Source organism: Xenopus laevis, chromosome 6L (genome assembly GCF_017654675.1).
Source record: "Xenopus laevis strain J_2021 chromosome 6L, Xenopus_laevis_v10.1, whole genome shotgun sequence".
Taxonomy (NCBI): Eukaryota; Metazoa; Chordata; class Amphibia; order Anura; family Pipidae; genus Xenopus; species Xenopus laevis.
The window spans coordinates 114,982,032-115,009,600 of record NC_054381.1 but is presented as its reverse complement, the minus strand read 5'-3'; the positions used below and the strand labels follow the sequence as shown (position 1 = coordinate 115,009,600).

At 37.3% G+C, this 27,569-nt stretch overlaps 1 protein-coding gene across 1 annotated transcript in view; it reads right to left on the bottom strand.

The window, feature by feature from the left end:
• Positions 1–27,569, bottom strand: part of yes1.L (YES proto-oncogene 1, Src family tyrosine kinase L homeolog) — a gene marked incomplete at its 5' end in the record, with an annotated part of 50,372 nt that overhangs the window by 1,981 nt on the left and 20,822 nt on the right. Inside the window, 10 exon segments of the mRNA NM_001086469.1 lie at positions 1,153–1,284; positions 2,058–2,211; positions 2,298–2,374; positions 2,584–2,763; positions 4,025–4,180; positions 4,592–4,741; positions 6,715–6,818; positions 8,186–8,284; positions 13,613–13,712; positions 21,212–21,469. Coding sequence (NP_001079938.1) covers positions 1,153–1,284; positions 2,058–2,211; positions 2,298–2,374; positions 2,584–2,763; positions 4,025–4,180; positions 4,592–4,741; positions 6,715–6,818; positions 8,186–8,284; positions 13,613–13,712; positions 21,212–21,464 — 1,405 coding nt within the window.

The window sequence follows — 27,569 nt, the reverse complement described above, 5'->3', positions numbered from 1 at the left end:
CTTCTCCTTTTGAACTTTTGTCAGATCCAACAGTCCAAACTAATAGAACAATTACATTAGTGCCTGTGTGAGTTTCCTGCCAGACTCATAAAATACACAGGTAGGGTAACTTGATCCAGATAAAAGTGACCCTAGTATGTGCAAAATTGATAGAGACCTTAAATTGTAAGCTCCATTGGGGCAGGCAATGATGTGAAAGGCGTATAATCTCTGCAAAGTGCTGTGTAAATATACTTGTGCTATTATAACAGATAAATAATGTGTCCTAGCCAGACTATTGCCACAACAAGAGCACTCATTTACTAATAAGTTACTAAGTGCAGTTGCCAAAAGCATATAATCGCAAGTTCATTAGATATGAATGGTCTACTACAAACAAATATATGATTAGTTGTTATGGGTAACCACAATTTAGCAACTTTTTTAATAAAAAGATCCCCACATTCATCCATGTGGTCCAGTAGCTTGGACAGGCTGCCACTATTTGCTACATAAAGATCTGTCCTATGTGAGTGTTGGTCATAAAACACTTTGGTTGACTTACTTCTTGTTCATTTGCATTGCCAATAGTAATTGTGGCTAAATTATCATTTCAAAAGGTTATTTTTTCATAAAACCTAAACTCAAGGATACACAAATGCACTTCATTTTTAATAAAATGTTTGAAATACTTATGTACAATAATCTCTTTTTCTATTATGGCTAGGAACATTGAGCTGTGGTTTAAATGGGAGAGAATTAAAATGTAAACATAAATAGGATATATGTACATCATTTCCTTCTGCCCATTTTTGGTCTGGTTTTTCTGTGCTTTTCTTTAAATAATCCTCTAACAGTATTTAATATAGGATACTTTCTGTCTGTCTAATGCTGTTGTGTACTATTCCCATATCTTTAAATATCTTTTCTTTGACATTAGACCCTTCTTCTCTTTCCACGTTTTGCTGTTGCATTTTCTCTCTCAGAGTTTGGCATCATTCGAAGCATCCATAGTAAAGTACTTCAAGCAATCGAAAGGCAGCACCAGCTCAACTCAGCTGAGCAAGCTGATGCTTGTGCCCTTTTCTTTAATGATATTCTATTTCTTGAATGCAGAGCACACTAAATTAATGGCTGTAAAACAAATGACATTTAAAAGAAACACCCTTATACCTGGATAAGGAACTCTCCCTTTGGTGACCAGCTCAGTTAGGAGTATTCCAAATGACCATACATCAGATTTTATGGTAAATCGACCATATAATGCAGCCTCAGGTGCAGTCCATTTGATTGGAAATTTTGCTCCTAAAATACAGTAAAAAACATAATATGCATGTTCACAATTAATAAAAGACAACAGAAAAGTGCTGTACTTGCAAATTAAACATTAAAGTTGACACTTCTCTACTGTTAACGCCAACCTATAATCAAAAAGATCTGCTCCAAACTCACCCCTCGGAGGTGTTCCTCCCCCACTTAATGCCACTCCAAAACCGGGTGCTCAGCCACCAGCACCTCAGCTGTGCCTTGGTAAGATAGAGAAACAAACAGGCGGCACTCCGGATAAAATACAGAAGGAATTTATTCCAATATGAGATGGATCCACATCGCCTTACGCGTTTCGCGTAAGGCGATGTGGATCCATCTCATGTTGGAATAAATTCCTTCTGTATTTTATCCGGAGTGCCGCCTGTTTGTTTCTCTATCTTACCTTAACACTAACCTAGCCTTGCACTGACATTTCTCGCTGGAATTTTCCCATTTGGAACTACAAAAGGGAAGGGTTTATTTAAGTCCTCCCCTTATGTTGGATGTGGTTGGGCTTAACATGGTACTTGGTCTGAGCAGAATGGGGTGTGGCCAAATGGTCGGACTATCATAAAGTATCTCTACTTCATTTCCTTGGCTTGGATCTAAAGTCTTCACTTCTCTAGGCATCAGAATTGTGGATTGTAGTGGGCATTAATAAACATCTCATTGCCATAAACACAATTGATATGGAACATCAAAGAGTGATTTGTATACAAATATAAGAAGTACATTTTAATGTGAATAAAAGGGAACTGCACAAATCATACCTTGTCTTGCTGTGTATTCATTGTCTTCTATTAATCTTGCCAAACCAAAGTCAGCAATTTTACATACAAGATTGTCTCCAACAAGTATATTAGCAGCCCTGAGGTCTCTGTGAATATAATTCATCCTTTCTATATAAGCCATGCCATCTGCAATCTAAAGTAAACGTATAATTAACCAACATTAGTATGACAAAGTATATTACAGCAGAGCTAATGTACCAATGCCAATGGTCACTTTACCTGTGCGGCCATGTCAACCAGTTGTGGCAGTTTTAAATACTTTCCATCTCCTTCTTTAAGAAAGTCCAGTAGACTACCTGTACAGATAGGAAAAAAAGTTATATTTCTCTCTGCCATCTATCTATTGTAATCCTATTACAACCAAACACAGTCTTTGTGCAAAAGCATTAGCCAAAATTGATCAATAGTGGGGTCAAGACCTGTAAGTGTATTTTTCTATGAAAACATTATAAAACATTATATATTTATAAATACAGTATTTCCTGTCAATGTCAGTCACACATACCCTTGATCATGTATTCAGTAACAATGTAGATTGGCTCTTCTGACACAACAGCATAAAGGGGGACTAATTTGTCATGCCTGAGTTTTTTCATGATTTGTGCTTCTTGTAAGAAAGCTTCAGGCATCATTGTTCCTGGTTTTAGCGTTTTGATTGCTACCTTTGTTGTTCCATTCCAGGTTCCTAAACAAAGCAAAACATTGCATAAATATCCTAAACAAACAGCACCAAACAAACAAATTGCCAAGGCTACAGCTGCATAGGGCTGATTCTCGGCCTTCAGATACATGCAGCCCAGGTACATGCACACGTGAAAGTTTATTTAATCTTAGGGCCTGATTCTTAGACTACGTTTATCCATAAGCGCAGGACAAATATCCATGTGGGTCATAATGGAGAAGACAACACCATCTTATTTGAAGGCTGTGGGTGCTGAAATCATCATACCATAGAATTCAATTATTTGCGGCTAGAATTATGGCAACATATAAAACATTTGATAAAGCCGGAACCCCCTACAATACCAAAGCAGTCAGCTGGGGTGACACCCTGGAAAAGTACAGGTTTCAGATGTTTTTTTAAGGTGGCTCACTCACAAGCCGAAAATATCATGTTAACATGCCTGATATTTGAATACTATTTGCAATATAAATTTATTTTTAATACAAATATCAAGTTAAGGATCAGGATTTTAAAATTAAAAGCAAATAAAAAAAAATCCTCCAGCTTCCAATATAGATGTGGCTACCTTATCCTGCAGAGCTGTACACGACATGCCACATCTGTGGAAACTTTAGAGTAAATACTTATGTACATTTAGTCTATGTAGTGTGGCACATTGAGGTCATGTGATAACCCAGAATTCTGACAGCTAGATAAACGGGGCAGCTATTTTCTCAGGTTTCGCCCTTTGGAACCCTTTGATGGGCTAAATTGCTTGATACAGGGGTCCATAGATGGGCTGAGGATTATACAGCAAGTCTGGGAAATCATTTGACTGAAGGATAGCATTAAGTAACAGAACACAGCAACAGAAGGATACTTTATTACAGGTCAACACACCAGCATAACACAAAAAAAATAACTAGAAGGTCAATGATTCATAGGCTGCTTTGTTGCCTGCGTTGAATACGTTAGCTAAAAGACTGAGCTGCCACCTCAAAGGGTGCTTTTACACCATTATGTGATTTAAATGAATTTACCTGTGGCAACTTACATAGCTGGCAACAATACAATATTTTGTTAATTTTGTCAACCACAATTTAACACAGGTAGTCATTCGGGTGGGTCGACTGTTCAGGTACATCAAGGCTTTTATTGTTCTTGCTTATTATCAAAATGAAACAGTATTTTACACATTATAAAACCAAGATTATAATGGCATGTAACATTATCAAAATTACATTAAGCACACTGAAAAATTAATGTATTTTATTAATCTTACCTATCCAGACTTCACCAAAGCATCCTTGGCCCAATTTAACATCAAGCCGCAAAGATTCTCGAGGTATTTCCCAAGCATCCTTAGCTAGTCCTTGGGTTTGTGGCTTTACAGTTGGGCATACTGTGGTCAATCTATAGCACAATCCATCAGCATGCTCTGAATGATGGAAAAAAGTTTAATTAATCGGAAAAAAACAAAACAAATTGAATACAAGGCTATGTATACAACCTTTTAAAGGCAATCTTTTGCTAAAACAGAAACTAGTCTTATTAGACTTACTGCTTGTGAGCTAGGGACAAATAACTTTATACAGTATTTTTAGAAATAACTTTCTTGCATACACTAGAATATACCCTTTTACAAAAATAACTATAATCACACAAATCCTAACCCCCACATTTGTCAGTTTGTTTTGAATATGCAATTCAAAATGGATTGGGTATTCTTCAAAATCTTTAATGAGTATTCAATAGCCAACAAATCCAAAAATTAAATATTTGGTGCATCCCTATATAGGGCAAATGTGCGTGACTACATAAAAGTAAAGAAGTCCTTATAATTTCTTACCAGAGTAGTGTTTAACCAGTTTCTGAAGAGATTCAAACTGTGCTCTTGTTGTAATGTAGTATCCTCCATTATCAAGTTTCCTGATTTTATAGTGTTTCACATTATCACCCCTCACTTCATCCCAGTCACGGATGGAAAGAGAGTAGGCTCCTGTTAGGCAGAATTGTTCAGAAATAGTCTCAGTGCATATAAAGAGAGTATCTAGCATTTAAGCATTATTTGTTAGATTCCTATGCCCATTATAGGCAAAACCCATATCCAGACAGAGTCATTTCATTATTAACAAGAAAACGGGACAATGTGTGATATGTTGCAAAAATATATGTAGCTCAGGGATGTCCAACATTTGTTTCAATATCCTTTCCTGGCATAAATCCTATATAATAAAGTTGAAGTGTCTCTGCGTCCAGTCCCTGTGTCCGTGGGATTGCGCTACTGCGCATGTGCCCCACAGGACGCAGAGACACTTCAAATTATAACGTCACAATCAGCTCCTCAGCTTCACGCCTCCCCTTCCATTGGCTGCGCCGTCCAACGTACGACACGTCCAATCAGGCTGACGACATCATGTGGTGCCGCCCCCCTGTCTCCCTCCCTTGCAGTGCTGGGCCAGACCCCCTCTACATATAAAAATTTTGGAGAAAAAGAATTCACCGATGTGCATCGCCGCTCGCGCATGCGCACGAGAAGTGCTACTTGCGCATGCGCACGAGAAGCGCCGCATGCGCATGGCGGCGGCCGAACTCGGTGCGGCGCAGTAGGGGGCGGGGGGCCCTGGAGCAGGGTCGCACTGGGGGGCCCGGGGCCCGCTGGTGTGTGTGTATACACACAAACATAATTATGCACACACACATTACACACAATAACAAATGTGAACTCCGAGGTAACTTCTAATATCCTTATATTTTACAACTGGGGGTACTTTATTTATTATAATACACAAATTTTAGTGAGTCATGTGACAGAAATGACATCACTACTCACCGTTTATAACTGATGACATCACTACTCACCGTTTATAAGGATATAATTTACAGGATATTCATGGCTTTTGTGTATTATATATATATATATATATAAAGTCACTGTAGCCCATGAATGTAAGAGAAATGTGACGGTAGATAAAACATGGCTTCCCCTCAGATCATCAGCAAGAGATTCCCAGGACATTTAAGGTTTCCCCGCAGCTCCCAGACTTCCCACTATCGCTCATATGAACATGGTCACGAGGGGAGAGAGTGGGGAACAGAAAGAGGCCTCACATCATTTCAGCCATCAGCAACGCGAACAAAGCGGCAGATGACGACGGATTTAAGTCACAAGCGCTCAGCCCTCACCTCTCTTAGACATCTTGGTTACCGGAAAGAGAAAGAGGCGGGCGCAAGGGATGCCGGGATATAGCAGCCAGTTGGGCAAGGGAGGGAGACGGGGGCGGCACCACGTGATATCGTCAGCCTGATTGGACGTGCCGTACGTTGGACGGCGCAGCCACGTGACCAGGAAATGGAAGGGGAGGCGTGAAGCTGAGGAGCTAATGGCTGATTGTGACGTTATAAGTTGAAGTGTCTCTGCGTCCCGTGGGGCACATGCGCAGTAGCGCAATCCCACGGACACAGGGACTGGACGCAGAGACACTTCAACTTTATCCTTATATAATAAAGTTGAAGTATCTCTGCGTTCAGTCCCTGTGTCCGTGGGATTGCGCTACTACGCATGTGCCCCACGGACCGTCTCTGGCACATTTACGCTAGCGACGTAGATTGACGCGCAACTTCGCACCCTTACGCTGTGGTGTGTTTTACCATTGTGGGTGATAGTCTGAAAAACTTAAATACGTTACCGTTCGCCAACCTAGAACAATTCTGTTTTTATAAATGTTTGACTACATATGTTCTAGCGCCCGTTAATTTAACGGGCTTAATGTCTAGTTTTTAATATAATACCAGCATGGTTTCAGTGGATGTGAATTAAAATACCCAACGGAGGCGAAAAGCTGTAGTTACAACAAAAGAGCCAGAAAACTGCGATTGTGTACTTTATTGGGAACTAGTTTCTTTAATAAAATATTGGAGGATATCAAACAGGTCCAAGCAACGACCTACAAGAGATTTAGATGACATTACCTTTAGTGGTTTCACTTTCTCGCACTAAAAATGTTCCTCTTTGGTTCCCTGGGTTTAAGAGTAATCTTTCTGCATCTTTTCTTCCCATTTTGCCAAAATACCATCTAAAAAAACATTAGGAATTCAGAGCACATTTGTATATATAGACAATAAACAACACAACACAGTATAGAAAGCATTATGAACTTACCACATACAGGTTGCTACCACCGAGAAATTTAGTTTAGCAACAAATATAACAAATAAAAGTTACCTTAAAGTAATGGAAAAGCCTGTAAGCCGGTGACGTTATTATACCAGGCTTATCCAAAATATATATAAAAAGAAAAAAAATTCAGTCTGCTACATTTCAATGATAATTCTGCTCAGACTCCAGAGCCATGACAAATGTACTTCCATCTCCAGAAATCCCTCTCTGGAGCTGCCGTTCTGAGCACCAACTTGTTACTTTTAATCAGCTCCAAAACTTCTGCTGGGATTTACCCAAATAAAATGGCATTAAACTATCAATATTTTCATCTAGCATAAAGAGAATGAACATAAGTCTGTTCCATTCTAATTTTAGTACTTCTGTGGCTATTATATAAGATCCACTCCAGGTCCGGGGAAGCTACACAAAAACGGATGAATTCTGTTCTGGCTACAGGCACTGGAGCAAGCTCATAGCTTGGTTACTGGTGCTCCAGCCATCCCTAAAAGTCTCCCTTTACTTAACTGTTTGCTATATGGTACACAAATGTCTTATACAGAACCACTAAGTACAGCTTTCAGAATATTTAAAACTTTATTGAAGAATGAAAGTTAACTACACAAATAGTAATCTATATAAATCAAACAGGTACACTTTACTGATCTACTGTTTGTAAGCAAGTACCTAGTTGGTTGCTATGGGTTCCTATATCTGGTGCAGTCTTTCATTTATATATTAAATTGCATTAAAAATGTTCATCCTCTTGATAACCTTAAAGGGGTGGTTCCCATTTGAGGTAACATTTAGTATGTTATAGGTGAAATTCTAAGCAACTTTTCAATAATTTTTTTTCTTTGTATAGTTTTTTTAATTATATGCCTTCTTCTTTGGACTCTTTCCAGCTTTCAAATTTGGACTCAAGCAGCTAAACTGCTGAAATTGCAAACTGGAGAGCTGCCGAAAAATTATTGTATACAATATATTGTTTTGCGTAGATAATAGAGAAAGATAGATGGTAGATTGATAGGTGATAGATAAAAGAAGTTTGTAACTGCTAGAAAATGTATTCCTGGGAGACTGAGCGCCTAACACACATATCCTCTGACCACATCATATGTCTTCAAAATCAACAGCGTCATTAAAATGGTTGTAAAATAATTATTTTATATAATCACTAGCTGTATTTGTTTATGTGACCCTCTTCTATAATGGTTTTAGCAAAAAGGTACAAAATGAAACAAAGGTACAGAAATGAATAAAAAATAATGATGAGGGCCTTACTCTTCTGCTTGTATCGAGTCAGCAGGAGCTACATAGTTGCTGGGTATGTAACCAGTTTTTCCAGTGGCTATTGATCTTGCTTCCCACCAGTCACCCTCCCTGCAACAGCAGAACAAAAATATACAGACACAATTAAAATAGTTTAAGGCATTACATCTTCCCAATCAATAATAATAATATTCATGTATGATCATAGCAAAATGTTCAGTCTGTGCTGCATTAGTAATGACAACATGTATAAATCCTTCCTTTGTATCCTATACGGACCATAACTTAGCAATAGAAACTGCATTTTCTTAAGGCTTTAATTCTTTTTCAGGTTAAAATGGTATATGTCACATCTGAAATAATCTCAGTATCAACACAATTACTGTAGATATATTATATTTTAATGCTACTGCGGAAAAATTAAGATACAATTATTAATTTAAACATACTGATCTATAAATGTGCATCTCACTATTAAACACAGCTAATCTGAAATGTAATCTATAGCGACAGCATTAGCACGGATGGTACTCGGGCAAATCATATAACAATGATGTGTTACACAGGTAATTGATTTCCAGTAATGGTCAGAAATAATGAATGTCTGTTCAACAAGGCACAGATGCATAAATCCAGAGAGCATAACAATCATTAAGGCAGTTTGCTTAATATATGCTAGCATGACCAGATTTCAGAAGGATTTTTTGGACCCATATGATAAAACCCACATCTCTGTACCGGGTGTCTGCTTTTCTAACAGTAGCTTCAAATTCCTACAGCGTATGCCAATGGCATCTTTAACAGGCTCACAAACCATGTAGCGAACGTTTGATGAAGTTTCCACTGCATTTAATAGATCTCTTATATGTCCATAGAAGACTGGCAATTTGTAGTACCAACCAGGTTGCTATGAGATTTGTGGACAATTGAAATATTCTGTCCCCATATTCTGAATTGCTGGTATGGACAGTGATGATCACAACTGTGTGTGCTGTTCTGCTCATTTTAGAATGAACTCTGCTTTCTGCATAGTAAATTGGCTCTTGGTCCAACCTTCATTGATTCGGGTAAGATCTTGCAATGGCACTGTTAGATCTAAATAGCTTTGCCATGCAGTTTAGTGCCCAATGGTCAGGTCCTAAAAGAACATTAGAGTTTTATGGATATAAATCTTTTTTGCATGGATTTTGAGCAGGCCCGGTCTGGCAATCTTTGGGTTCTGGCAAATGCCAGATGGGCTGCTGTAAGTTCCCATAGACAGTTACTATTTAATGGGCTGGTGGGGGGCTGTTTGGGCCTCTGTGTACTTGGAATGCCAGGGCCTATTTTGATTCCCAGTCCGGACCTGATTTTGAGCATTCACATGCATGTGGAGTTTATAGCCATAGCAAGAAGACACCTGGAACTGTATTATGTGGACCTGCAGTGGGGCCGATACATGTGGAATACCTGTAAAGTGGTTGGGACATGGCTAGAATATAATTCATGCACACACACAGTATATTCGAATTCTCTAGGCTCAGGTAGCACAGAGCATGTGCATCAGCAGAAAAGAAAATGGGGAGCTAAGTTGGGCATTTTTGGAGGCACAGATCTTTACTGCTAAAGGACTGTGTTTGCCTTGGACTGGTACAAAACCCTAAAACATAATGTGCAGCATTTCTAGCCTACATCTTTATTAAACTTTAATTCTCATTTAAAAGGTTCTTGCTTTGTTTTTAATGCATCTAAGATAACACAATATTTGACACGCATAGTACCGCACTCAACAGGAATACTTGTGAAAAAAAACAAGCGATCGTGATTTTTTCTCACAAGTATTCCCGTTGAGTGAGCATAGTTCTCGTTTGAATATAGAAGTATCTAAAGCACAGTTGAATCATTAAATGCAACAGCACTGGTGTTTTATGTGATATCATTATACTACAAGCCATGCTTTGCTCTCCAGATATGCTGTAATGTTACAAACACATTTCCATCTGTCGTGCATTTACAACAATACAGAACTGCCGGATTTAATTATCCTGGATGGATATATAATTGCAAATCATTTCGCTATTGCACGGAAATTTTCTTTTTTTTTTTTTTTAGATAGAAACAGATCTTTCATGTAAACAAGCATACATTCCCAGCCTGCAAGGACATTTTTTACAAGATTTAGAAGCTTTTGTTAACTAATCCACAGCTGACAGGTACAACTTTTACATTCTCAGAAGGACAGCCTAAGCCAGTGAAGAAGAATTAATGCAACATGGCTTTGAGGAACTGTCAGCCCCAGGTAAGCATACCTTTTTTAAAAACACTTTCACTTTCATTCACACAAAGTTAACACTCCGTTCCATTACTTCACACAATCTAGAATCTTATTTGCCTGCATTATGAAAATTAATTGCACCCTTTATCCAAGCCATTAAATACAATGAATTTTAGCCATGCATTCTAACCATGATATTCTGTTATTTTTAATCCCATGCATTCTAGCTATCCTATTTTAATCTCATGCATTCTACCCATTCTTATTCTAACCATCCATTTGACACAACTTTCCTATTCCCACAAATTATTAACAACCTAGCTCATGTCTAAAATATCCAATCTCATGCATTCAATAAAGAGAAATGGGAAACAAGCTATATGTATATTTTTATGTTAAAATCATCTTATTCCTTTATTGTGCCTTAAACCGTATTCCTCCACTAGTACAAAAGATTTAATGATCTGATCTTTGGATTCCAATGCTTGTTTACCTCCCCACGGAACTCTGCATCCACTCGGCTGCAATGATCAGCTGTAAGTTTATAATGCAAGTTTTTAAATTAGAACTCCTTAACATGCTCTTTTTTACCCTTAACTTGCTACGGTCGGGAGTGGGGAGGTAACAATTCGGAGCAGGCCTGTTTTCCTGCCAACCTGGTCCAACCCTGACCAGCACCTATACCCCAAGTGTTGAGTCTGAATATAAAATTTAATAAAACATAACGAATTCCTACCAAAGGACTTATGCCATTAAGTATGGTATTTCCAGACATCTTCAATTGCATCCTTGAATATTCTATACAGGCTTGCAGTATAAATGTGCATGGACTTGTGTGCAAAATAAAATTATTATTAAGGTAACATTTAATCACATCTATGCCTCGTGTGTGCATTGCTCCAAGACTTGTTTTATAATATTAGCTTTGAGAAGTGTAAAACACACTTGTTGCATATTTAGCAGCTGACAGGGATATAAAATATATCACAAACAACCCTGGTTTAGTACAGATTTTACAATGGACAACTGCTTTACTACATGTACACCTGTCACATACAGTGTTTGCTTTTGACAACTGTCATATTAAGCAGAGGATACGCCATCTGTAGCTGCCAACTGCAAGGCATTCAGGGAATACATAAAGCAAGCAAATAATACATTACTTCAGGGCTGCTCAAAATTCTGAGCTGATGGCATGCCCATGCTTCAGTCTGTGGCAACAAATTAAAATGATGTAACAGAAATATTGCAAAAGATGCATTTCTTTAAATAAAACAATGGGACTTGAAAAAATCTTATGCTTCATTAAAGACCAATTTTATGTTTATTAATCTAAAAAAAACCCAAAGCTACTTCAAGGAATGTTAATATACTCTCCCAAGGGCCAAAGGAAGAACATATAAACCTAGGTAAATAAGGTAGCTGCTGCGACAAACAAATAACCCTGGTGCTGAAAAGTCATCCATAGGAACAAATAGAGCACTCATAGGGCTTAAAGTGATACTGATGCTAAAAAAACTACTTTTTAAAATATGAAACCAATGTGCATTAAAAGTTACCTATAGGTCATGTTGATTGTTTTTGCTGAGAGGTCTGTTAAATTAATTTTTAGTTGATGTTCCTAAACCTGACTGTTTTGCCAACCTGACTGTCCCTTCTCAGCCTGGGACAGCCTATGAGTAAGTGCCCACCTCGGCATGAAACACGTTAGGCTAATGTATGTCCAAGTCACATGATTTTAAGAGTTTTTATCCCAAACTGAATACATGATTCTTAATGTCCTCGGTTATAATCAAGTTCAGTATAAACTGACACAACTGAAGTGAGTGCTCGAATGGTGGTCTGTCTATTCAGACTGCCTGTTACCACCACAACTGTTTACTTGCCATTAAGCTATATATAAATAGTCAAATGTGGATAAGGGCATTTTGACCAACATTTTCTTCCACCTATGCACAGCAGGGGTCAAAACACCCTAAACCATAGACCTAAAGCAATTCTTTTTCCTTTTTTTTTTCTATCTTCTTAACTTTCACTGTATGGTTGTGATATAAAATGAATACTGGCAGTCCCCGGGTTACTTAGGAGATAGGGTCTGTAGTTTGATATTGAATTTGTATGTAAATTGAAACATAAACATTTACTTATTAAATGCAGCAAGACAGATGTTTGTCTGTGCATATTTATTTGTACCTTTCTGTGCTCTGCAGTAGACAACACATTCTAGAGGGGATTGGTGCAGGTGGTTTATTAAAGGTAAACTCTAATAAAGGCCAATCAAATCTGAGTACATTACTGTAATAGCCTCTGTATGTAAGTATGAGTTGTATGTAAGCCGGGTGTATTTAACTTGGACTCTAACTGCATCCACCTATCAGAGAGTACATTGGGCAGATTTTGGCCTGAAAATATGTACTTCGAAACAGTATTAAATGAGAAAACAATATGGCATTAGCCAAAGGGAATAAAAGAAATTCAGAATCACTGAATCATAGCTACAAGATATCAGAGAGCTCCGTATATACACCAGTAAATATGCATGTAGAAAAGTAGTTGTAACTATTAAATCACATACATTGTTTCAAGGCAAAAGCAAACACTATAATAACCCAACATCAAATGAAGATCAGACGCTCCTGTTTCTCTTTATGATGCCCACTTATGCCCAGACACTCCTACAGTTCACTTAACGTCTGCCCACTTTCGGTTATAAAGGTCTGCAATGCAGAAATGTCCCACAAGAAAAAAGGTGGACCATTGGGAGGTATGCCAATATGTGCCATCTTGTGAGGAAAACTGCAAACCATGTGGTCTAGGCTGATATCTTAAAAAAAATAGCAATTGCCTGGTTACTATTTTCCATTCCCTGGGCAGGCGCATGCTCAGAATAGTCAAAAGTACTATATTATTCATGAGGGGTTACTTACAAGATAGGTCAAACATGGCTGCACAGTATGCAAAGTATGTCAGGTTGGTGCAATTTTGAAAAACACGCACAGGCCAGAGTCACAAGGTTAGCAATTTGCTCACTACCTGTTCCAACTTGTAATTCTCTTTTAATTAAAATAAATGGAATCATTAACTAGCAATTTTGGAAATCTGAGAGTAATGAAAGTGATCAATACTTAATCTACAGTTACAGGTGTAAAATGCAATAATGAAAGCAAAGAAAGGTGTTTACATACGTGTTGTTTATTATCTGGAACCTTTCACCTTTTCTAAAAGAAAGATCTTCTGTTGTTCTAGCTTCATAATCATATAAGGCCACAAAAACTGTAACGCCACCTATAAGCAACAGGAGAAAATCTTGGTTATGAGTAAAAAAGTTGCAATTGTCCCTAACATTCTAGCAAGAGGTACTCTACTAGTGCATGCAACTATAGGTTGTATTCTCAAAATTTTAGGACAAATATTTTTATTATTTTGTAACCTGTAGTTGATTCACTTTTTTAACCCATAAATATGCTAAAATCAAACATAAGCAGCATTATAGAATGTATACAGAAATAAGAAATGATGGTTTTTTTTAAGCATGTGCTTACAACCAGCTGGCAAAGCTATACAAATGTATGTCACTTTAAGAAGGAAAATCATTAAGGCGAAAGCCGTTTAGCAAAGAATTTGCTTCCCTGGGCTAAGTCTCCTTGGGTAAGCAAGTGTTCCAAGCAGCTGTTGGGCTTTTATCATTCTGAAAATGGTGTGTGCAGAACGTCTACAGCTATCACATGTGATTTAACCATGGTGTTATTGCAATCAGATGTTCTAATATTGTGTGTAACTGGCAAGCAATAGCACAATCTATGTCAAGCCTTTGTATAATATTGTAAAAAGAAAAGTATTTAATAAGAAAAACAGAAAAGTTGTGGCAGTGATGGTTGCGAGGAGACGGCAAATTTCTGTAATATCACACAGATGTGGAAGAAACCATCACGCTGCAAGTTAACAACACAGCAAATCATTTTAGATGTAATTACTGGATAATCACGGGGATATAGAATTTATTTTAGCTTTCTCTGAAGAAGTACTACACATTTGAACATTCATATATGTCTGTAATGGTTCTGAACGATTATTTAAGGGAGCTTTGGACAGATAAAATATATACTGAATTAAATACTCCCTTATAAAGGACATTATAAGTTACCGAAAAGTTCCATGACCATATAAAAGCACAAGGCCGAAGGCAGAGTGTTTTTACACAGGTCATGAAACTCAGAGGTGACTTCGAATAGGCTCATATTTTGCAACAGGAGGTACTTTATGTATTACAAGTTTCAGTGAATCATGTAACAGAAAAAGCATCACTACCGAAGACATTATCAGCAATGACCTCACTTAGCAACGTTATAAGGATATAATACACAAAAGCCATGAACATCTTGTAAGTTATATCCTTATAAACGGTGAGTTCTGATGTCATTTCTGTCACATGACTCACTGAAATGTGTGTATTATAATAAATAAAGTACCCCCAGTTGCAAAACATGAGGATATTAGAAGTTACCTCGGCGTTCCATGACCTGTATAAAAACAATCGGCCTTGTGTTTTTATATGGTCATGAAACTCCTCAGTAACTTATAATATCCTTATATTTTACAAGAGGGAGTACTTTATTCACTATATAATTTACAAGCTATTCATGGCTCTTTTGTATTTTATAGTGAATAAAGTACCCCTCTTGCCAAAAATAAGCATATTTAAAGTTACAGAGGAGTTCCATGATCAAAGAGGCCGAAGGCCGATCGCTTTTAAACCGGTCATGGAACTCTGAGGTTACTTCAAATATCCTCATATTTTCTAACAAGGGGTACTTTATTTATTATAACACACGTGTTTTAGTGAGTCATGTGACAAAAATGACATCACGAAACCCCGTTTATAAGGATAGAATTTACAGGATGTTCATGGCTTTTGTGCATTATAAAACTATAATATATATGTAGAAAATATAAGAGATTTTTCTTCAGTAGGGACACAAACACACACAGCAAAATGCCAACATTTATATATGTAAAAGACCCAAAATATGACACACTTAATTATAGTGACTTACTTTCTACTACAATATACAGGTATGGGATGTTTATTCAAAAACCCATTATCCATATAGCTTAAAATTACAGGAAGGCCTTTCCTATGGGTTCCATTATAAGCAAGTACTTAAAATTCTTAATTATATTCTTTTTCTGTAATAATAAAACAGAACCTTGTACTTGATGGTAACTATGCTGCTTGACTCTTATTGGCGACAAAACAATGCTATTGGGTTCAATTAATGTTTAAATGACTTTTAGTAGAACAAGTATGGATATAACCATTATCTGGAAAACTTTAGGTCCCAGGCATCCTGAATAATAGATCCAATACCTCGCTCATTTAAAAAGGCAGTATCAATTGAAATATGGTTCCCATTAAAGGATCAGTAACGCCAAAAACGGTTACCTTGCACAATTTGGTCAAGTGCTAAAAACAGGATTCATAAAGGAATAAGCTTGCAAAAATGCCCTTATATTCCTTTAAATAATTTTTTTTTTTTTTACAGGTATAGGATCCCTATATCCAGAAAGCTCCGAATTACGGAATGGCTATCTCCCATAGACTCCATTTTATCCAAATAATCAAAATTTTTAAAAAAGATTTCCTTTTTCTCTATAATAATAAAACAGTAGCTTGTACTTGATCCCAAATAAGATATAATTAATCATTATTGGAAGCAAAACAGCCTATTGGGTTTATTTAATGTTTAAATTAATTTCTAGTAGACTTAAGGCATGAGGACCCAAATTACGAAAAGATCCATTATCCGGAAAACCCCAGGTCCCGAGCATTCTGGATAACAGGTCCCATACCTGTACAAGACTTGCTGGAAGATGATGCAAATAACCGTAAGCCAAACGGTGATTGGGCTGAATGCCTTTAGGGTAAGGCCACACGAGGAGATCGGGCACCCGGCGATGCGTTTTCTATAGTCGCCCGAAGTTGCCTCACTGAAGCAACTTTGGGCGACTATTGAAAACGCATCGCCGTGCGTGCATTAGCGCAGGCGACGTTTCATTGTACCCTATGGGGAAAACCGCTGAGGCAGTTCGGGGAGATGGTCGCTCAAAAGACGAGGAGATTACTCGCCAGGCAACAAAATCTCCCCGAATCTCCTCGTGTGGACTAGCCCTTAAAATGCATGTAGCAACTCGTTCTAAAACAAACTTGATCTTGTACAAGCCCTTTAAAGGGGGAAGAGAAAAGGGATTAGAAATGGGGCATGAGTATGGGAGGGTAAATATAATTATGTTGACGTGGGAAGGAAAGAAAGTCATCCAGGCACAAAAGAAAGCTTGGTAATCTCAGATGATAATAAAAAGACAAATTGTCTGCAGTTGTAAACTAAAAATTACCAAGTAAGCATGGCTTTCATTTTACATTTCAAGAGTTCGTTAACCTTAAATAGAATTTTCATATAGTGATGACAGTAGTATCATATGAATATATATGCCATTAAGCTTGGAATTCTAAACTGCTACTTGCTATAAGATAATTAGAAATGAAGATAAGGAAAGATAAGAAAAAAGTCAAGTGATTCGCTTTAAAGGGACAGTACGTAATTTTTTCAATACGGATACAATGAATTGGGCTTGTACTGAACACATTTTCCCTATTCATGTAATTAGGAAATATCTCAGTTTTTTCTTAAACAGGGCAACATTTGAAATTGAAGCCACATTCTACTTCCTAATTCCAAGGAGCAAAATCAAATATACCAGCAGCCCACGGAGAAGCTTCTGTATAATGGGCCTCTATTTATCTTAAAAGATAATAGGCTCTAGCTGGGTAAGGGAGAGGTTTATTAATACAGAGGCTTCTCAGCGGGCTGCTGGTTTATTTGATTTTGCTACTTGGGATTAGGAAGGAGGACAAGGCTTTTGTTTCATTTCCAAAATTTACCCTATTTAAGGCAAGAAAACAAAAACCATATTTTCTAATTACAAGAATAGGCAAATCATATGCTCATCACAAGCCCTGTTAATTGAAGCAATGTGGAAAAAGTGGGTATGCTGTCCCATTAAGTTAACCTTAGTATGTAAAACGTCCTTAATCACTGGCCCTCTAGTTTGAATTACTTACTTTCTTCTTCTGCTGCTTCCAAACTTAAAGTGCTGGTTTTCAGGATGGGGGTGAGGGTGAATGACTCCCCAGATCTTTGAGTCTGAAGTTTTATTGTTACAGTTACATGTTGTTATTAAAGGGGTTGTTCACCTTTTAGGGGCATATTTATCGAAGGTCGAAGTTAAAAAAAACTTCGAACTTCGAATTCAAAAAGACCAATCGAATGGAGGTCGAGATTTTTTGTAGTCGAAGTGTGCCGAATTCGGGCCTACTTTGAATCGTACGATCGTACTTCGATTCGAAATTGTTTTAACTTCGACCTTCAATCTCCCAAACTCCCCCCAATTGCCTCCATACAGGTTGTAGGAGGTCTCCCATAGGCTACAGCACTTCGGCAGCTTTTAGGTGGCAATGGTCGAAGTTTTAAAGAGACAGTACTTCAAAAAAATTCGGCCTCCGAATTTCGAAGTATTTTCAAATTCGAATTGAAGTAGGACTATTCCCTAGTCGAAGTACACAAAAAAATTTCACCTCGACCTTTGATAAATCTGCCCCTTAGTATGATGCAGAAAAAGGCAAATCATTATAAAACGATAAAAAATAAACACTGAAGATAAATTTGAAAAGTTGCTTAGAACTGGCCATTCTTGAACATACTAAAATTAATTTAAAAAAAGTTAACCACTACTTTAATTCTTTCCATTTATTCCATGTAACTAGTCTATCATTCAAAACTGGCTGCTGAGATATACCGTACTGCTGCAACTGGAGATCTGCTAATGAAAAATCTAAATTTAAAACCCACAAAAACCAACAATGGAGCCCAGTTGCAAGTTACCTTAAAATATCTTATTCATACTACATTTCAATTTAAAAGTTAACTATCCCTTTAAGCATAATAACGGTATGAAAGCATCACAACTAATTTGATATTGTTTGTTCGGGTGATTTCAACAAGATAACATTTCCTGGTGCAGGCTACCACAAGGCAAACCAGGAAGGTAAATAATAAACCATAAAATTAAGCCATGCTGAAAAGTGAATGTGAAAAAGAAATGCACGTAACAAAATTTTTCTGTATTTTATACATTTGGACCATTGCAATGTATGTCTATTCACTGTGCTTTTTAGACCAGATTGACATATTTTATTTACTGCATCAATATACTTGTCTTGTATCTTATTGCCTTTTTATGTTTTGGAAAAGCACCAACATTTTAATTATTCATTTTCCTTCAACACAGAAAAAATGCTAATGGATTCAAATTCATTGTCCGTCTTCAGTTTACAGCTCCCTTGACATGAGAATAATGGAAATGTAATTGACCAAACAAAGTTAAAGGAACACACAGGGCCGCCATCAGGGGGGGACAGGGGGGACAAGTGTCCCGGGCCTGAAGGGGGCCCGGCAGGGCTGCAGTTTAAAAAAAAAAAAAAAAAATTATGGGGCCCCAATTTTTTTTTTTTAACTTGTAAGGGGGGCGTTGGCGCCAAATTTGTTTTAAAAAATATTTTCTGCAGCCAATTTTTTTTAAAAAATATTCTTGGGGCCCCAATTTTTTTAACTGGTAAGGGGGCCCTGGTGCCAAAGTTTTTAAAAAAAAATATTATCTGCTGCGCCAATTTTTTTTTAATTTGTAAAGGGGGCCCTGGCGCAAGGTTTTTTAAAAAAAATATTCTTTGGGGTCCCAAATTTTTTTAACTTGTAAGGGGGGCCCTGGCACCAATGTTTTTGTAAAAAAAACTTTTATGGGTGACCTGTTACCCATTTTTTTTTTTTTTTAATTTATAGGGGGGCCCTGGTCACCAATTATTTTTTCTGTAACTTGTAGGGGCGCCCTGACCACCAATTTTTTAAAAAAAAACTTTTATGGAGGGCCCTGGCACCACAGTTTTTTTTTTTTTTACTTATAAGGGGGCCCTGACCATCAATAGCTTTTTATAACTTGTGTGTGTGTGTGTGTGGGGGGGGGGGTACCTTTTTTAGCGCTGATGTCTGTGTGGTGTGGAGTGGGCAGGATCTGGGTGGGGCCTCGAGATTTCTAATGGCGGCCCTGGGAACACACTGCTTTCTGAAGTGAAAGCTTGCTGTACCTGTACAGCAAAAATAGTACCGTTATGTCTCTTCAACTAGCACACAAATTAAGCAACCTTGACTTTCACTGCCTTTCACTGGCCATAGACGCATAGATCCTATCGCACGAATCGAGGATTCGTACGATTTTCGGATCGTGTGTGGACAGCGCCGACATCTTTTATCCGGCGGAGACCGGTCGTTTGGTCGATCGGACAAGTTTAATTTTGACCCGACCGATCCCGCCAGAGCCCATTGCGCATCGTAATCGGATCGTTTGGCCATGCGCCCGAACGTTCAGATTACCCCCGATATTGCCATGCTCGTTAATGGCATATTGGGGAAAGATACGCTCGTTTGGCGATGTCGCCAAACAAGCTGAACTTTGCGACTATGGCCACCTTAAAATAATGACAAACCTATGATACACAATCATGTTTAAAGAGGTGTATCCTTTTTAATGAAAATAAGTGTATATTTAAAATTTGTAATAAAAATAAAAATCGCCAGAAGGATGGGCCATGCATTGACCCATATACAGAGGCCTCAAGACAGCCTTCCCTATACCTGGCTAAAGTTTCTCATTGGGCAAGGACTACAACAGATGTGGTCCCCTACTTACAGGTATTAGGATCCAAACATTGGACTGGGGGCCCAAGATATTCATATAAACCTGATGTGGCCCAAAACCTGGGTGGCCAAATCTGGCAAAGATCAGACAAGCAGGTCTGTTAACGTACAGACCGTTTTAATTGTGCTTTAAATAATGGATAATTGTTTTATATTTACCTCTACAATTACTTTCTCCATATGTAATGAGGCAAGTTATTTAAAGAGGTGGTTCACATTCAAATTACATTTTTGTATGTTATAAGCATCTTTTCATTTGGTTTACTTTTTTTGATTTTTTAATTATTTGCTTTTTTCTTCTGATTCTTTCCAGCTTTCAAATGGGGGTCACTGACCCAATTACAAAAACAATTGCTCTATAATGCTAAATTGTATTGTTATTGCTACTTTTTGTTATCCATATTTATATTCAGGCCCTCTCCTATTCATATTCCTGTCTCTTCAAATCAATGCATGGTTGCTAAGGTAATTTGGATCGCAACCTGCAGAGCTGCTGAATAAAAATCTAAACTCAAAATCCACAAATAATAAAAACCAACTGCAAATTGTCTTTGAATACCACTCTTTACATCATAGTAAAAGTTAACTAAGGTGAAGAACACCTTTAAATGAAGATTAATTCTGTATACAAACATGTCTCTGCAGCAAGCAGCAAGTTTTTGTCAGCATTTGAGGCAAGGTATTATACAGAGGGCCTATAGACAGGTAATTTAACCACTTTTACGTTTCCCCTAAGTGCTAGCTAGTAAACAGAAGTTGGAAGGGAGTTGGTAAGAGCAAGATGTTTCACTTTAATCTTTGCCCTTTGATAACAAATTCCATACTTTTTTTTTTCATTAAAATAGGCAAAAAGTAAGGTCAGCACATGTCCTGTTAATTAAAAAATAAATAAATAAAGGTATCCTTTTACCTTACCTATCCGGCACTTGAGTTTTTACATACAATATATTTTTTTTTAAAAAAAAAACACAAAAATACCTGTTAATCCCCCAGGGTAAGGGACTGGTGTTGGTGAAAAGATGGATGATGCTCCTCCAAAAGGGGTTATTCCTGAAGAACCCCCAAATGGTGTCATGGAATGACTATTAAAATTGGGTGCTGGTCCTTTAATTCCAGGAGACTGTGTTGCTTGTGTTGGGTCAGCCCCATATTGGCTTCCTGGATCAGGCTTGGGCTCTGTTCTGTACTTGATGGATGGTCCTTTGTCTTCCTTACTTTTTATACAGCCCATGATATCTGGGGGAAAAAAAACAACAAATGTAATTAAAGGATTAAAAGATTATCCAAAGCATAAGATTCCATTGTTTCCTCATGTTTCTCCAGAAAAACAAATGATGCACTTTGGAGCAACCCTCATTACACTGTGATTTACTAATGTGCATTATGTAAGGTACTTAGTTATGCAAGGAAACAACATAAGTGTGAAATACATATAATTTTAGCTGACAATGCACATGGCCAAACTGCCAGACACATATTTATGCCATTCATTCAAAAGAGTCCAGTCTATTGCCTAGTCGATTTGATTCAATGTGGCTTTCATTCAAAATAACTGCACACCACGATCAAATTGCATAGTGACAAAAAAATTAAATTGGAGTTTATTACTAGCAGTTTTACACCGAATGAAAGAAACAGACAATGGGCTAGCTTGTCAAACAAAAGGACTATATAGATGGTGCCACTGATGAGGAACAATACAATCGCCTTGTCTTGTTTGGATTTTGCTGCATATTTCATATCAGTACAATTAATTGCTTTTGACACCATTTTTTTACAGTACATTTTATTTAGATAAGTTGTGACAATCTGTATTTTAAGGGAATGAGTTGCAGTTTTAAATACAATCACAGCTACTGAATATAGGTGTGTCTGAAACAGCAAATTTTACTGCTGTCACAATTTCAGTGACGTAATGTGCTATAAATATGGCAACAACATTGCTTATCACAATGGTTGGGACTTGGTGTTCTGGCATCAAAGTAAAAAGCAGTAAACGACACCATTTTTATGAAAACAATCGTCATTTGAAAAAGAACACTCCCAGACACAAAATTTTACAGTGGTGATATTTATTTAAAGGCATGCAATCATAATTTATTGGGAAAAAAACCTGCTTAATTAGTGGCTTAATCCCTTGATACAATTAAGCATACAAAGAGAAGTAGGAAATAAGCAAATGCAGAAACAAACTGGGTCACTGGGATCTTGTCAGGATCAGGACAACACTCTGCAATTTAATCATTAGTAAAATTGCACTGTGCTATTCCACTATGTAATCATTAAGTCTAAGAATCTAACGCACAAAACAAAGTTGAAATTTATTTAGAAAACTTCAACTTGTATATTTATACCAATGCAAAATTTTGATGCAAAAGGCAGACCACAAAACAGCAATTATGTCCTAACTGCATTTTTACACATAATTAAGGTATTCTTAATCAATCTATAGGATTTCTGAAAAGCACAATGTTTTCAAATAACAAATATTTGCAGCTTCCCTTTGCAAATAAGGCAGTGAAGCTTTATTTAGACAATAGAGAACAAGGCAAAGACGAATGCAACAGTGATTGTTTGGAAACAGATCCGCACACACTCAATTGAATGCAGTCGGGGGGAGATACCCCTTTTATTATGCCACTAGTAATTCAACGTTTCAAGGAGGAAACCCTCCATCAGGCAGAAATCGCGCTGCGTTTTCATCCGACAGTCGGATAAATGTAGTTGTTACCTAAGATTTCTCCTTCACTTCCGTTTTCATTAGAACATCCGACACGTCGCATGCGTTAAGTCGCATTGCGACGTGTCAGCTCCAAACGCTTGTCTAGTTCTGCCTTTACACGGGGTATAAGAGACGAATGCAAACCATAACACATACTTCATGAGTAAAGCAAACCTTTAAACATACATAGGATATAAGTAAGGGGAATATCCATACTCATTTACAGTTTTTGTTTCCTGGTAGTCCGTGTTTCTTGAAAAACAAATTGGGGTCGTTGGTAGCAACATCTGATGAAGACAACAACACTGCAGAGCAAAAGGGTGCCTGTGTAGTGATGTCGTTTGTTAAATATACATTTAAAGGGGCAGCAACTGAAAATATGCACTGAATTAAAAAATTAAGGCCAACAATCACTGCTGTAAAGCTGCATGGACAAAACCCAAACAGACTTTTAGAATAACATTACAGCAAGTAACTTTTCAGAGGCCCCAGAGACTCCGATATCAAATTGTTCCCAATGGATTTAAGGACCACAAGCAAGTATCAGCAGTTGCTCACAATCACTGCATTTGCTCAGCAGCGCACAAGCCTTTAGAAAGATTAGCCACCAAAGACATTAGTTGTGAAGTATTCAACCAACTGGCTCATAGTCTCAAAATAAATGAGCATAATAAAATAGACCATTGTGATCCTCGGCTGTCTGGGGACACACACAATGTGAAAATGTAGCACAATTCAAAAGTTAAATCAGTTTCTTTCTGTAAGCCTGATGGCACACAGGGTTTTCCCATTCTCTGAACAGCATAAAAATTTTTTAGAATATGAGATAATAGAATATGACCTTTTATTTTTCCCCTTGTAAAAGATTATGACCCTGTATTTTTTACAAAGCACTGTGTGCTCCTACTTGCTTAACCTAAGGACAATAACTATTTATCCCATGCTGTTGTGCCACATGGAGAATTGTGTATACAGTGAGATAATGTGACTGCTAGGTCACCACATTTCCAATGCATAATCAAATGGAAACTTAAGGTGACCATACATGGGCAGATTTAAGCTTCTGATTTTGCTCCTTTAGTCCCTATACCACCCATATTTTGGCGGGCATATCAGGGAAGGGTTGGCAAACGATTGAATCTTATAGCGTATGGCCACCTTTAAGTTCTTCACCTCCCCAACTCTGATGATTTAGAGTTGCCTACTTTCTTCTGAATAACACATTTCGGGGGTAATTTATCAAAGTTTGGATTTCAGAGTTTTTAAAACCTCCAGTGGTTTCTTATTCTAATTGAATGGTTTCTTATACTAATCACGTTTTTTAGCGAAACCCACCGAAAAAAAAAAAAAAAAATCATCATGCAGGCTATTTACATCTTTAAATGGTTCAAGAGACCTCTGCTATTGACTTCTACATGACCTCAACATATTTTAGATGGTAGATTTCAGATTTGAGCTATTTCCAGGGTCGGGTATAATAAATAAGATTCAAGGTTTTTTATTTTTACCCAAATACCCGATTTTTGCCCTTGAAAAATAAAATTATTCATGGGAAACTCAAACCTTAAATTTAAGGATGCACCAAATCCACTATTTTGGATTCGGCCGGACCCCCGAATCCTTCACAAAAGATTCGGCTGAATACTGAACCCTAATTTTCATATGCAAATTAGAGGTGGGACGGGAATAACATTTTTACTTTGTGAGAAAAAGTCACGTTATTTCCCTCCCTGATCCTAGGTTCGGATTTGGTTCACCGGGCAGAAGGATTCAGCCGAATACTGCTGAATCCTGGATTCGGTGCATCCCTGCTTAAGTTAATTATGTTTTTTACTCTTCCAAAACTAACAATAGTTTTGATGCAGAAATGCAAACCAGTGCTCTTTTAGCACTCATTTAAGATTAATTCAATAAGACAGTATTTAATGGTCTTGAAGTTTATTTACTTCCACCATCGCTGTCAAGATGCCAGTTCCATCTATGCAATTAAGAACAGCGAGATCGTGAAAATTATGCACAATGACAGGTGAGGAAAAGTAGCATGTAGGCAATTTCACTATTAAATATATTAATAAAAACAAAGCACTCACTTTTGGGGAAAATATTTGCGTTCCACCAAAAACAGCTGAAAAGTAGACTTTAAGATTACTCTTGCCCTGTAGGAGTCTGCATGGAGTTTGTACATACCCCCCATTGTCTGTGGATTTCCTGCAGTTTGCTCCCACACCTCAAAAACATATGAGCATGCTTTTAAGCTTTTGATAAAATTAAGCATAGGATGTAAAACAGAGCATATTTTTAGTAGAAGTCATATCTTTAGACCTGTAAAGCCTTCTGTATGTTTATGGAGGGGTGACCCCATATCTATACTGATAGCAGCAATGGAGTGCAACAGCCTTTGCCAAAAAAAAAAATCTCCATATGGTTACTGAGAGGTAATCATATGTTGCATGCTAGCTAAAGCTGACCTGTCACCCAGACATAAAAAGCTGTATAGTAAAAGTCCTTTCCAAATTAGACATGAAACCCGAATTATTTTTTCCATTAAAACATCCATACTTGTTATAAATGCATTTAAAATTTTCAGCTGTCAATCATATATTGCCTGCCCCTACTTTATATTCTGCATTCCCTATATGTTGCTGCACTCCCCACATTCCCCTTCCCTGTTCACAGTCTATAATTGAGTAACCAATGCAACAGCATGGCCATTAGGTCCCCCATTCTGGAGCATAAACAAGATTTTGAGGTGTTTCAATGCTTGTCTTAATAACAGTGTCTTCAAAATGGCTGCTGCCTGATTACTGTGGTGGTAAATTTCAAGGCTGACTGCAACCAAGATTTAAATAATTTATAAAGTGTAAGTAAAGTTTATTTTGCTTAACAAGCACAAGACAAGAACAGACAAGAATTTGGAATTATTTCTTAGGGTGACAGGTCCCCTTTAATGCTCTGCTGTGTACAACCACCTTATACACTGTATGTTGTCTAAACAGAGCACTACCTGGTTTATCTTGTTCAGTGGAGTCTTAGATAATACCTACCCATGAACTGTAAAGCGAACGTTATGTATAAATAAAATTGGCTTCTTTCTCTGGTGTCACTAGGTAAGTTTATATTTTAAGTGTAAATGATGCCTTATTTAAAAGCAGGTTTTTTTTTAAATTTCATTATATAGGAAATAGCAGAATTAACACAATGAATAAAAAAAGGTAGGGCCAAAATAAATACATACATCATAGGTTCTAGGTGGGACATTTTTAATTCCTATTGTAACTATAGAGCTGTAGGTATCAGATGGCATGAGTTGGAATGTATGTCAAGGTTACTATAAAAGTGTTTATGTGAACACGTAATAATTTACTATAAATATGCTGATTATTATTTTGACTTCTAGGAAGTGAATCAGTCCAAGTTCGGCTAATAGAAACTACAAAGTCCGTAAGCTTGCGTGACATTTCCTTAGCGATTTAGATAACATATTATAGGTAGGAGATATTATGGACAGGGTCATGGGATTTATCCACCTGTACACTGGAAACCCATTATCCAGAAAGCTCAGATTACGAAAAAAGGAAGTCTCCCATAGACTCCATTTTATCCAAATAAAATTAATGAATATGAATAGCGCTATCAAACAATATTAAACTATGATATAGAAATGACGGCATTCTAGTTGTAAAACTACATTTCCCGGAATGTTCAGGACTGAAGAAAGTTGTAGCTCTGCTAAAACTGGAGTGCTAAATACATACTGTGTGTCTTCAAATGCGGTTACAATTGATTTATCACTACAACATTTAAAATGTACAACCCATTAAAACTGTGTATGTGAAGGAACAAACCCAAAATGGCTGACCACAACTGTTGTGTTACAGGAATGTAATGGCTGTTTTAGTCCTAGGTAGGAGGGGTTTAGGTATATAGTATTTCATAGACAGATCAGATTACAAAACAGAAAGGTTGATGTATTTTGAACACTTGCCCTTAGGAATCTGCACAACAGGTGTGAAAACAGATCACATAGGGGGTCTGGCTGTTCTAGGATTAAATATGACGTGACTCACATTATGGCTTCACTTGGAGGTTGTCATAAATATAGAAATCTGAGCTCAATACCAAAAAGAAGATTAAGCCATAAAATAGACTCAAATGGACCTACTCCTAAGATCACATAAAATGATCACTTGTGAAACTAATCATTCATCCCAAAAAAAGAAATGTCATCCAGGCTGGCAGAGTCATTTATTGCTTTGGGCTCCACTAGAGGACAGTAGGTCTTGCAATATGGGAAACTTTTTTAAATGAGACAAGAAAACAGTACAGTTTTATTCTATATAAGGTCAAGTTGCAAGTTGGTGACTAAACTATACATCATAATCCTTTTTGACCCTATGTATTTACCATCATTGCAGCACCCAATGTGCAGTATGGGGTCATGATGGTAAGAGAGCAGATGACATCACTGAATAGTGTTAATATTGGGGGTTCTTACATAAACTTTATATAGCAGATGATATAAAAAGCGACAAAGTAATTGCATACTAGCTGCTCTGCACAGCCCCTGAAGACTTTTCATAGCAGCCTCCATTGCTACAAAGGAGCCAGTTTATG